This window comes from Rhinolophus sinicus, chromosome 15, assembly GCF_057876585.1.
Source record: "Rhinolophus sinicus isolate RSI-liver-muscle chromosome 15, RSI-T2T, whole genome shotgun sequence".
NCBI lineage: Eukaryota > Metazoa > Chordata > Mammalia > Chiroptera > Rhinolophidae > Rhinolophus > Rhinolophus sinicus.
This window is the reverse complement of record NC_142515.1, coordinates 33625461-33637697: the sequence shown is the minus strand read 5'-3', so window position 1 is coordinate 33637697 and position 12237 is coordinate 33625461. Positions and strand designations below refer to the sequence as shown.

At 36.1% G+C, this 12237-nt stretch overlaps 1 protein-coding gene across 5 annotated transcripts in view; it reads left to right on the top strand.

Moving 5' to 3' along the window:
• The window catches only part of A1CF (APOBEC1 complementation factor), a 72798-nt gene extending 60816 nt beyond the window's left edge, over positions 1-11982 (top strand). For 3 of the 5 annotated variants that reach the window (XM_019738629.3, XM_019738651.3, XM_019738637.3), the window contains 5 exons: positions 1990-2260; positions 4248-4453; positions 7787-7923; positions 8627-8775; positions 11752-11982. In XM_019738629.3, coding sequence (XP_019594188.1) covers positions 1990-2260; positions 4248-4453; positions 7787-7923; positions 8627-8775; positions 11752-11903 — 915 coding nt within the window. In that variant the 3' untranslated portion in view covers positions 11904-11982. The remainder of the gene's footprint in view (positions 1-1989; positions 2261-4247; positions 4454-7786; positions 7924-8626; positions 8776-11751) is intronic. The other 2 variants (XM_019738644.3, XM_074339436.2) reach the window with 1 other exon arrangement.
• The last annotated feature ends 255 nt before the right edge of the window (positions 11983-12237 follow it).

The window sequence follows — 12237 nt, the reverse complement described above, 5'->3', positions numbered from 1 at the left end:
TACAATTTAGGGAAATTAACTTACTAAGAGTTGAAATTTTATAGAGTAGGAAAAGAGGTGTAATTGGAACTAGTTAAAAAGCTATTACAGTCACCCAAATGGGAAGAAATAAGGGCTTGAACTAGGGTGCGAATGGGATGTAGAAGAGAGCTTTACACAGGACTACGGGTGATAAATTCAAAGCACCCAGGAACTGATTGGATATAGGGGTAAGAAAGAAGGACAAGTCATCATAGGTTTTCAATATGGGAAACTAGGACAATACTCTTAAGAAATATTGGTCAGGAAGGGAAGCCTATTTGAAGAGAAAACTGATGAATTGAGTTTTGGATGTGATTATTCATTTATTCTGTAAGTATGTGTGGATGTCAGTGATATGTAAGAAATTTTGCTGAGCTTGGGCTATACATATTAATAAGATATTGTCTTAGCTCTTGAAATGTCTGAACTAAATAACTAAAATACAGTATTGAGTTTCAAACACTATTCGAGTGGCAGAGGAATGCAAAACAAAATCTATTTACAATAAGAATTCTGACTTTGCAGTAAAGAATCATTCCATTAAGAATGTTTTTGCTATGGAAGTGCCTATAAGCAGAGACCAGTTTTGGTGTCTCATCTTCTTCAACATAGGACTGAAGATACAAAAAATCTTATATCCAAGTTCACCCAATACTCCAAGTCTACTTCTTTTAATTATATCAACGTCAGTATAAGACAGTTGAATATCAGCTGTATTCTATCTTTCAGTCTGTCCGATCTAACATATTTGATACTGGTTCCTGCTACTAAAAAGTAGGGTAGATACATGGAACTAGGGACAAGCTGCCCCAGAGGCTGAACAATATGGTCACGATGATCACGAAGCAGGCTCTATCCAGGAGATTTCAATGATCCAGGAACCACTAAATCACTCATGAAATCAGAAAATAAGGGTGTACACTTAACTGGTGTGAAAGGGGATTTTTGCAGGTACACTTTATATCATTTCTCTTTTTTATACAAAATAGAGGCTCATCATATTCATATTTGAAAGAAGCCTCAAATGCTTTCTCACAACCCCTAGTCCCTTGATAAGAAATACATCAATCTATCAAGTATTTGTTGAGAGCTATCTTTGTCTATTGGGTATGCAAGCAGTACATAGAAGTGAGTCACACATGTTGGTCTACACACAGCTATTATCTTCAACATTTGGAGCTGTTCACAATGTCAAAAACGTGTCAGAATAGAACCACTTCAATAATTCTTGAAGAAAAGTTTTAAGGAGTGATTGAGGTGAGAAATCTCAATTCTGCCTGTGCCATCCCTGTTTGTTACTTCTCAGCTGTTCAGCAGACCAAAAGTTTGCTTCATAAGAAAGTACCTATGGGGGACAATGCACTAGCCTCACATATTCCTCTTCCTTGACTAGGACCCCAGTGAAAACTTACTTATTGTATAGCTGCTCTAAGAAAAAAAACACTTAGCTGGCTGGCAGCTGGAAAGCCCTAACTGGGCTGCTCATGCCAAGATGTTAATAATTGATAAGATCTCTTTATTGATTTCTTTTCACCTTCATTGTACTTTGCTAGGTAGTGGAGATTATATTCCATCCATAATTGACTTAAATGTCTTAGAATTATATAATGATATAAATATGTAATTTAAAACACATATATCACATTAAAAATACTACATAATTGTCTGTGTCAGTGACTATATTCAAATAATAAATGTATAACCAATACATTAATGCACGGTGGCCAATTTGTCACTGTCAAAACTGTTGGCAGCTTATATGCAACTTATCAATAAAACCATTCAGGGAAAATTTGACTGGCACACAAGTACCAGCCTATAAAGAGACAAGATACATGTAATTGAGGCAGTCAGTACACATAGCAGCAAATAGGCTAACACCAAAGGAGACACATTACAAGGACTCAGCCACACTTGATTGTCTTCATATCTTCTCTTATTGCTTTTTCCTTGCTCTCTACACAACAGGTGTTGGATGGTTCCCCCATTGAAGTGACCCTAGCCAAACCAGTGGACAAGGACAGTTATGTTAGGTATACCCGAGGCACAGGTGGAAGGGCCACCATGATGCAAGGAGAGTACACCTACTCTTTGGGTCATGTTTATGATCCCACTGCAGCCTACCTTGGAGCTCCTGTCTTCTATGCCCCCCAGGCCTATACGATTCCCAGCCTTCATTTCCCAGCCACCAAAGGACATCTTGGCAACAGGGCCATTATCCGAGCCCCTTCTGTCAGAGGTAACACTAATCAGCTCTTGCCTTAGAATAACTCTTAATTTTAAATGATTTGTATTGCAATAGCCTTAGACAAGTTGGATGGGTGCACTGGGAGAAAAGGACTGGAAAATTGTTTATGAAAAATCAAACGTTACATCAATAGTTTTCCTTTAGCAGGAATCCTTTTTCACATTACAACTGGTTATTGAGAAAACTTGGTCACAACATGATGCAAATGAGTTGATGCACACATTTGATCTTTGCATGGACCTGTAAAATTTGCACAGACTAAAACTCAGGTCCACAACTGTTAGCTTCTCCCTTATCATTGAACTACCATATTGCCATCATATGTGACTCATTACAAAACTTCCTGACAGCAGGCAGTCCAATGGAAACCAATCACCACAAATAGCAAAAACATGTCAAGGCACATGTGCGTTAAATAGTAACTCGGTGGCATCATCTTCAGTTATAAATCACAAATTATCATAAATATATTCTAACAGATCTATGAGATACTTTCATCTACCTCCCCCAGGAAATATGTGCTATGCCTTCTAAAAAGCCACATTACTAAGGAAATCAACTTACTTATTCAGGATATGGGTAACTAAATATTAAAGCACAAACAGAAGGAAAAAAAACTCAATCTGACTGCTAAACAATAAATCTTTCCTATTGAATCTTAAAAGAATTCCAAATGTTCCAGCAGTTTTCTGAGTTCAGTTACATCAAGCAATATTAAAAATAAGGAAAGCATTTTTTTTATTTCCAAGAAACTAGTTTGTCCCTGCCTAATGGGATCCTTCATAGTGGTTCTGCTAGGAGCTGGCTAATACCAAAAGATTCCCAGTTCTAGCTTCCAAATATGACATCACTCTAGGCAATTCAACAAACTGTGTATTTAAATCTATTCTTGGGCTTGACTTAGAAGCAAAGGGGCATGTCCAGATTACTGCGGAAACAATTATCTTACTGTCTTTTACTATTTTTCAGGAGAACTGAATTGACCATCATCCTAAGAGCTCTAGTCTTCAAAAGGCTTAAAAGTCCTATACGCATAATACAATCATTTCCCCTAACATAGTAATGCAAAAGAAATCATCAGGATGTCCTTTAGGATAATCAGTCTATATAATGACAAATTATGTCATTAAAACCTATGTATTTATAATCTAAAATAACATCATAAACAATCCATACATTACATATAAGTTGTCAACCAGTTGTAATGTAAGAAAAAACAAAACAAAACTCTACTCCAAAGGAAAAAAATACCTGTCTTATAACAAGAAAGAAATCAATGAATGATATTCACGGATGAAGGGTAATCAATTTAACATTTTTATCTTTATGCTACCAATAGGAAATCAAAGTAGCAATGTGGCAAAACAAAAAAATCAAAAGGAATCTATTAATGAAACTCAATGGAAATTTACTCCTCATATTGACAAAACATAAGAGAGAAAATGGTGAACTTAAAATGCTTTCTACATGTTGGTTTTCCAACAGGTCATTGGGAAAGCTAGAATTCGTTTCTGATTTACTGATCAATGACAAAAAAATAAAATGCAAGACTGATTTTAATATATGTAATCATATTTTGCTTGGATGTTTTTAAAAAGCACTTTCCCAACATTATTCTACAGAAAATAAATGTCAACAAAAGGTTAACTGAAGTCAGAAACTGCAAAATTTTTCTCTGTACCAAAAATTTAAAGTGGTTCTTGTACTCATCAGTAGCTTTGATAGTACATACTGCTTTCTTCCAGGTAGTTAAAAAAGAAGAAGAAAAAAAAAAAAAGAAAGAAAGAAAGAAGGAAAAAAAAAGACACTTATGGTGAACCCCACCTTATATTGAGTTTCATTACATTAGAATCCTAGAGTTTTCTCCCCATCTTCAGGGCAATAATCAATGTGACTTGGGCTAACTTTTCCATTACAGTAAGATTCAGGGTGATTTTCTGGTGGTTTGATTCAGCTTAATGCCTTCTTACATTCCTAGAAATTTACATGAATGTACCTGTAGGGGCTGCGGGAGTGAGAGGACTGGGCGGCCGTGGCTACTTGGCATATACAGGCCTGGGTCGTGGATACCAGGTCAAAGGAGACAAGAAAGAAGACAAACTCTACGATCTTTTACCTGGGATGGAGCTCACCCCAATGAATCCTGTCACCTTAAAACCCCAAGGAATTAAACTCGCTCCCCAGGTGGGTAACGTTATTCCAGAGATAGTTTCTTTAAGTTGAACCAAAGACCGTCTAGTTCACTTTTCATCAAATGATTTGACTTGATCCCTACTTGGACTATTGTTTTGTTTTTTGTTTTTTGTTTTTATGTAGATAAAGTGACCAATCAGCATAATGTACTAGGAAAGAATGCTGAGTATCGAGTTCTATTGTTCCATTACAGACTCTTTTCCTTTTTAATTATAAAATTTGACAACTTCAATAATCTTCTACTGAAATGCAAAGATCCTGAGAGCTACTAAGAATTATCAACCAATACCTTAAACAAAATAATATGAAGCAAATAAACTTAGTTGAAAATAAATGCCAGTTGTGCATAAGCCAGGTTGGTGAGCAAATGAAGAGTATGCACGAGAGGGAATGAATAGACCATTTAGGACATCTTTTCTCACAAACACTGTTTTTAAGAAAAACCACCACGCAATCTATGGTAATATCATTACTCACATTAAGTGTGAGGTGCCATAGTCATATCAAATCAAGTATTCTACAGTGATTATATTTGGGCAGTGGCATTATGGTGAGTTTTTATTGCTTTCATTTCACAGTTCTAAGTTTCCAGATTTCGGCACGAGACTGTGGTTTTTATTATTGGAAAATTAAAAGTTGTTCCAGTACGAAAACTGAATAACAAACCAGGGTTAAAAATAACATAAAACAGGACTTGTGTTAACCCTTAGAGTGTTCCCTGTGAAGGTACAGCTGGTGTCTCTGCAGAGACGCTTTTACTGAATAACCAATATCCAGTTGTCCAGAGTTACAGTTTGTATATTCTAAAAGAAATTTTCCTACTCTTACCCCAAAGGTATAAGCCCTAAATTTATGGAAGGAGCCTTATGATTTCAGTCAAATAGAAAACTTGGTTTTCTAAAAGCTCATCGGTATTTTTTTATAAGACTAATTGCTGTCTTATACACACAAATTAGTTCATCTAAGATTTCTCTTAACCCTGTTAATCTAAGCAATTAAAAAAATGCCTATCAGAGTGGTAAACAGCAATCATTTGCTTGTTCAAAAACCATTAACTGGGCATGCATTGTGATAGGCTCTGGGGATGCAAAAGTGAATACAACAGAATCCTTGCCATCAAAAATTATTAATATACAGCACAAAAATAATCCAATTAAAAAATGAGCAAAAGACCTGAATAGACATTTTTCCAAAGAAGATGCACAAATGGTCAACATATTTTTTAAAAAGAAAAAAGGAGGAAATCCTGACATTTGAGGCAACATGAATGGACCTTGAGGGCATCATACTAGGTGAAATAAGTTGGACAAAGAAAGACAAATATTGTATAATCTCACTTATACGTGGAATCTTAAAAAGAAAAATCCAGACTCGTAGAAAAAGAGATCAGATTTGCAGTTGCCAGTGGTGGATAATGGGGGGTGGGGGGGGGTGGAATTTGAAGAAGGTAGTCAAAAGGTACAAACTTTTAATTATAAGATAAATAAGTAGTAGAAATGTAATATATAAGATGAGATGACTATGATTAATACCATTGTATGATACATACGAAAGTTGTTAAGAATAAATCCTAAGAGTTCTTATCACAAGGAATTTTTTTTTCCTTTTTTCTTTTTCTTTTTATTGTAGCTATGTAAGATGATAGATGCTAACTAAACTTATTAGGGTAATCATTTCACAACATATGTAAGTCAAACCATCATGCTGTATACCTGAAATTCATATAGTGATATATGTCAATCATATCTCAATAAAACTGGGGGAAATTATATGCCAATTCAATGAGAGGATACTGACAAATATACAGACAATTATAATAAAATCTAGTAAATGCCATGATGAAGCTCTGCTCAGAAAACACAAAACTAGTCATCTAATCTACCTTGCATTAAAATCTCAAAATAAGGAACCTTATTAATGTACCGGGATACCTGCAAATCTTTTAAGAAAATAAAAACCAGTAATCATCACAAATTCAGTATAACATTTCTAAGAGTTTTTATAGCATGAGTAATGATCTCTGCTCTTTATACCAAACCTAATTAGAAACTGGTCATGCGTTATCTTAGTATGTGAATAACCATCTGTATCAACTAATGAAAGTTCTTTAACTAATTTGTCCCTGAATTTCTGCAACTATGGTGTAGAAACTGAAGACCATGTCACTCCCAGCCAACATGCATGGAGCCTGAACAACTCCATGGTGGAGTTACGAACTTCCGGCAAGAGCAGAGGAACAAGAGCTTCCCTGCAGAGTCAGTAGTTAGAGTTGGTACTCCTTTAGTGTGTGTTTACCCAATGGGCATAGACAGGAAGGCAGAATGTCTGCCAGTTAAAGCAATTTACTATTGCTCAGGAACCTGGAGAATGTTTTGCAGCTGACAAGCGATGCTACAAAACTAAGAATGCTACAAAGACAAGAATATTAAAAGGAAAAGTTAATAGAGAAGATAGGAGCAATCTACAAGTTTAATAAACTGGAAAATGTTATGCTATTGCAGCTGGATTAGTGTTAGAACAAATGAGATAAGTTCCGTAGATTCATCCTGGGACAATGTTCTATCCCAAAGAATTACTTTTTCAGATGTATGCCCTATTTTACACAGTTTACTAAATCTGCTGACTAATGGGAGCATTGGGGCTTGTGAGTCACCACACATGGCTTCAGGATGAAGAAGATAAGTGCCTTTAGACACGATTCAGTTTGGAATAATGACAGAAGGAAAAAAGCGTACAGGAAGATGCTGTAAATGAGATCATTGTAAAAATAACCAGAGTTAGGGTTTTGCCAAAAACATCACAACTTTCAACATCTATCTATTTATGCTCAACATTAAACAGTAACCCATTAAACTTTTAAACTCTATTTTTATGAAACTGTGAAGTTAAAACCCTATGATAAATAATATGAAATAAGAATATACTGTATTCTTGGTTATTTTCTCTAAGCCATTATAAACAGAAGGATGGAGGGTACTAATGAGTAAATCCAGACAGTGCTACAATATCATATTTTTTTAAATGGAATAAATATATCAAGCAAATCATAAAATTAAACTATTAGTAAAAAGTTACAGCTAATGGACTAAACTAAAAACATTAGAATAAATGGTGTGAAAATGATTTTTATGAATGAATAGAACTAACATTTGAAAAGGAGTTCAAATTGAGTTCATCTTAAATTTTATGAGTCATTAAACCATGTGGCATTTTATATCTTCTTATATCAGCTTAAACTCTAAGGAGCAGAGTTTAAAAAACTGAAAGCTGGTGAAATAATGTAAATGTGACATTTGAAAGGGAAATCTTTTTTTACTCTTGTAGATACTAGAAGAAATTTGTCAGAAAAATAACTGGGGACAGCCAGTATATCAACTGCACTCTGCCATTGGACAAGATCAAAGACAACTATTCTTATACAAAATAACCATTCCTGCTCTGGCCAGCCAGAATCCTGCAATGTGGGTATCTTCTCCAAGTTCCTAATCATTTTAGACTGAGGCTCTTGTAAATTAAATGTGTTTATCACTATCTAAATTAGAGAAATATTCAAGTCTACTACCTACTCATTTTTCATTAAACGCAAATGTTGAGATGTGTAGTTGGGATGTATATGCCACCTATAAGATTGGCATCTTAAAGCCCCTAAGTTTCATACAGACAGTGAAGACCAGATAGTATAATCAACCAACAGAGGACTGCAGATGTAAAATGTAATAGATATGAAAATTGTAGCCCTTTCATGTGTCTGTGTAGTATTTAGGTTCAACCATATGAAATTGCCATTTCATACATAATGTCATGTCCTGTCATTTAAATTTTAGACCAAAGATACAACCTCTCTGTTAGTGGATATCACCTTCTGAATTTTACCTTGAGCCTGCATTTCGACATATTTTTAGGAACAACTGTGTTTCACATGTATCTTAGAAAAGCCATGTAATGAGTTACAATTATGCTCCAGAAATGTCATCAATCACTGATGTTCTAGGTCAATCCACAAATATTCTTACATGCATATACATTTAGAAGTTTTAATAGCAAAGAGAATGAAAAATACCCATACAACATTCTATTATCATCTGAAAAAGCTAGCAGCACCTTAGATTTTTACCTGACTCAGTAGCACAAGTTTAAAACGCCTACCCTGACTACACTTTCCAGACATGCTTTCACACCTCCGAAGTTAAGCGCCTATGTGGATGAAGCAAAGACATATGCAGCCGAATACACTCTGCAGACCCTGGGCATTCCCATTGATGGAGCTGACGCTACGACTGCAGCTGCTGCTGCTGCTGCTACTGCTTTTCCAGGTATGGAAATATTGCACCAGAAATGATACCCTGAAGAGAGTGTTTAGGAAACCCTTCTTCGTACAGTGGACCCTAGAGTTGTTTGTGAACACCCAAAATAAATCCGATTTACGCCATCTGTGACCAAAAAGAATTTGCCAGATAAATGAACCATTCAAGTATGAACCATTCAAGAGAACTGAGCTGGGCAGCAGAAGTGGGGTCTGGTTTCGGCTCAGCTTTAACAGCTGTGTGATCTTGAGTCAGTCTTTCTGTATCTGATTTGCTTTGGTTTGGTTTTTACTTTTAGCAAGAGACCTTGGAACTGCCTATTAACAGCTGATATCTATTTGAGCTCTCACAGTGTGCCAGACACACCTAAATGCCCAGAATGCTTTATATTATCTCAGTAATGCTCATGATACCACAAAAGGTAGATAGGTTCTATCATAATGCCCATTGTACAGATGAAGAAACCAAGTATTGGAAAGATTAAGTCATTTGGCCAAGATCTATCAGCTTGTAAGCAATCCGTGGGATCCCTCCCCAAATCTAACCTTCAATTCTATTTTTATCACTTTGATTTTTGAAAGAGATATGCAGATCACATTTGTCTTAAATTAGTTTAAGTCAAAAGCTCTGTGTGTGTGTGTGTGTGTGTGTGTGTGTGTGTGTGTGTGTGAGAGAGAGAGAGAGAGAGAGAGAGAGAGAGAGAGAGAGAGAGATCCTTTCAACATGTGCATAATCAGACCTCATTTTATCTGTTCTGTAATTTTGGTCTGGGGCATAAGCTGATTACTTTAAAAAAAAAAAAAAAAAAGCCTGTCTGTAGATCAACATACCTTCAGGGTTACACTTAAAAGACTTTTCCCCGTTTATTAGGTACCCACAACAAATGCTGATAATTAAAAATGAATCCTCTAGAAATTAAAGAGGACCAGATAAGAAATTTATTTTGGAAATTTTCCCTCAGCATTTAGTTTGAGTATCTCCATTCCTTTTTAGTAAGGAAAGTTTATTTCTTTTAAAGAAATGTGTCGCACTGACATGTCGTTGTGTTAGTATACCCCCCATAAGCCCAAATCAAAGAGTTCTGGCTAGATTTAGAACTATGACATTCATATTGATTGATTAATTCATACATTGGGTATATGAAGGAATGAGAACTCTGTAGTCCTCACATCCATAACACCTGAATCACTCTCATTTTCTTTTATTTCTCAAAAATTGTGAATATATCCTCCACTCAGGCACGTGAAGCTGAAACTAATCATGCTTCACACATGAATGTGACCTCAATTCCAGTTTTGTTCTGTAGAACCAGGAGATGTATGGAGTGCCCCTGAGAGGTTACCAAGGGAACAGCTGCCACTGCAGAGAGCAAATTCTCCCCTGGGTTGTACTGGGGCCATCAGCCCAGTACTTGCTTTGCATAAAATAGGGTGTTGACTGGGGACCTCTCAGGACTTCTCAGTTCTTGGAGAAAGTTGAAGCCCTGTCTTGCAGAAAGCTGCACCCTAAAGACACCTAACTGTAATGTATTATAAAAATAAATGAGCCATTGTCAGAAGAATTTTAAAGTTTATTTTCACTTCAGAAAGGACTTACTTTTATGCAAGAATGTTTTGTCTTATCCTCACTTCTATTCGCTCCTGTGAAGTGAAAAATATTTAGGGCATGAGAGTTGCCGTGGGAATGCCTAAGAATATCAGAACCCCTCTTATAGCTGTACTGTGGAATCAAGCAGACAATAATAGGTTGCAAGGAAGTAATCTGTTTGAAACACAAATACTCCTGCACTTAAGAAATTAGCCAAATTGGAAAAGAAAATTCAAAATCCCTAGAGATAAATCTATGCTACACATACCTTCACTTACTTACTTTAGAAATACTGTTTCCAAAATTATGAAAGTAATCGTTAACACATTTCTCATATCCTTGGAAATGTAGCAAACTTCACTAGTGCATTAGTCAGCATTACAGCCCAAAGTGCACGAGCCAAGGGGTGGATTTGATTTTTTTTTAATAGTCCAGCCAGTTTCCTGCCACCACCTCCTGAGAAGCCACCAGAAAGAAATCAATGTGTCTGGGATTGGGCAGACTTCCACAGCACATAAACCAAATGAGCTTTTGTGTGTTTTTTTTAAATCAAGTCCCCATTCATTGCTTAAGTATACTTTTCTTTTTTTTTTTTTTTTTTTTTTTTTTGGTCATCTTTTACAATATTTGGATCATTTCAGAAATGCCTAGGTTTGGGTCAAAACTTTAACAGGGAAATATTGCTTTTAGATAATAGCTGCTATGCTGTCTTCTTCAAAAGTTAATATTAATCAACTAGATACATGACGATTTCCTTATCAGTCAAACCCCTTGTTTCTCTGAGAGTGAGGACAAACTTCAGGGCCTGCAAATACACCAAAAACAGCTTAAAGGAAGGTTGAGAAGATATTATTTGTCCTTCATGGTTAGGTCTAATTGTGGGCAGGCTAGGTATTTGCTTTCATGGTGCTAAACTCTAAAAACATGCTAGAACTTTAAATATTTCTCCTACTGGTCTCCCCAGTTCTTACACATACTTCTTAGATAACTAAAGCAACCGGTTTTAACATTTCATTGAGGTAGGGGTTGAGTGTGCAGCAGAAGCAGACCCACAGAGCCCCCATTCTCCATGCCGTACCAACCGATCCTCCCCTCCTTTATAAATTTTGAGACCCTCTGTAAAAGTTCTAAATCGCAAACTTTAATCAACTCAGCATCCTGTTAAATTTCTGTTTCTTGGAATCTATCCGCAATGTTTCTAATTATTTAAGAGGGAAGTGATTCTGACACAGGTTTCTGACCTCATTTTGAATGAGTTCCCTAAAGAATGAGTTCCCTGAGAGCACCTTTTAAAATGGACATATAAGAATTTGCACATATTCCAAAAAAGAAGACAATAAGCCAAAGGGAAGCAAATCAGAATCCCTTTCATTAAATTTTCTCTGCCTCCTCCTCCAGGATACGCTGTCCCTGGCACAACTGCACCTGTGTCTGCAGCTCAGCTCAAGCAAGCAATGACCCTTGGACAAGACTTAGCAGCATATACAACATATGAGGTCTACCCCACTTTTGCAGTGACTGCACGAGGGGATGCATATGGAGCCTTCTGAAGATAATTGCCTTTTATTTTAATAATAAGATATACAAAACTCTATACAGAAGAAATAAACCTCTAACTCAGTCCCCTAATGATCACATGTAATACTTTTCCTAAAATGATGCCTTTCCTGAGACTGTATAGCTTATACTAACTATAGAATCTTAACCTGAGAATGTTACTCCTAATACTATCGAAAGTTAAGGAGCCTTTTATCTAACAGAAAGCTAAAGAGCCACTGCCCCTAAAAGTTGTTCTTCCAAGGTTCCTGAGTGTATTGCGAATATGTTTACAAACACTGACCGAGTGGAGAGACAGCTGAGCAGAACTGTGCAGTTAGTAATAAC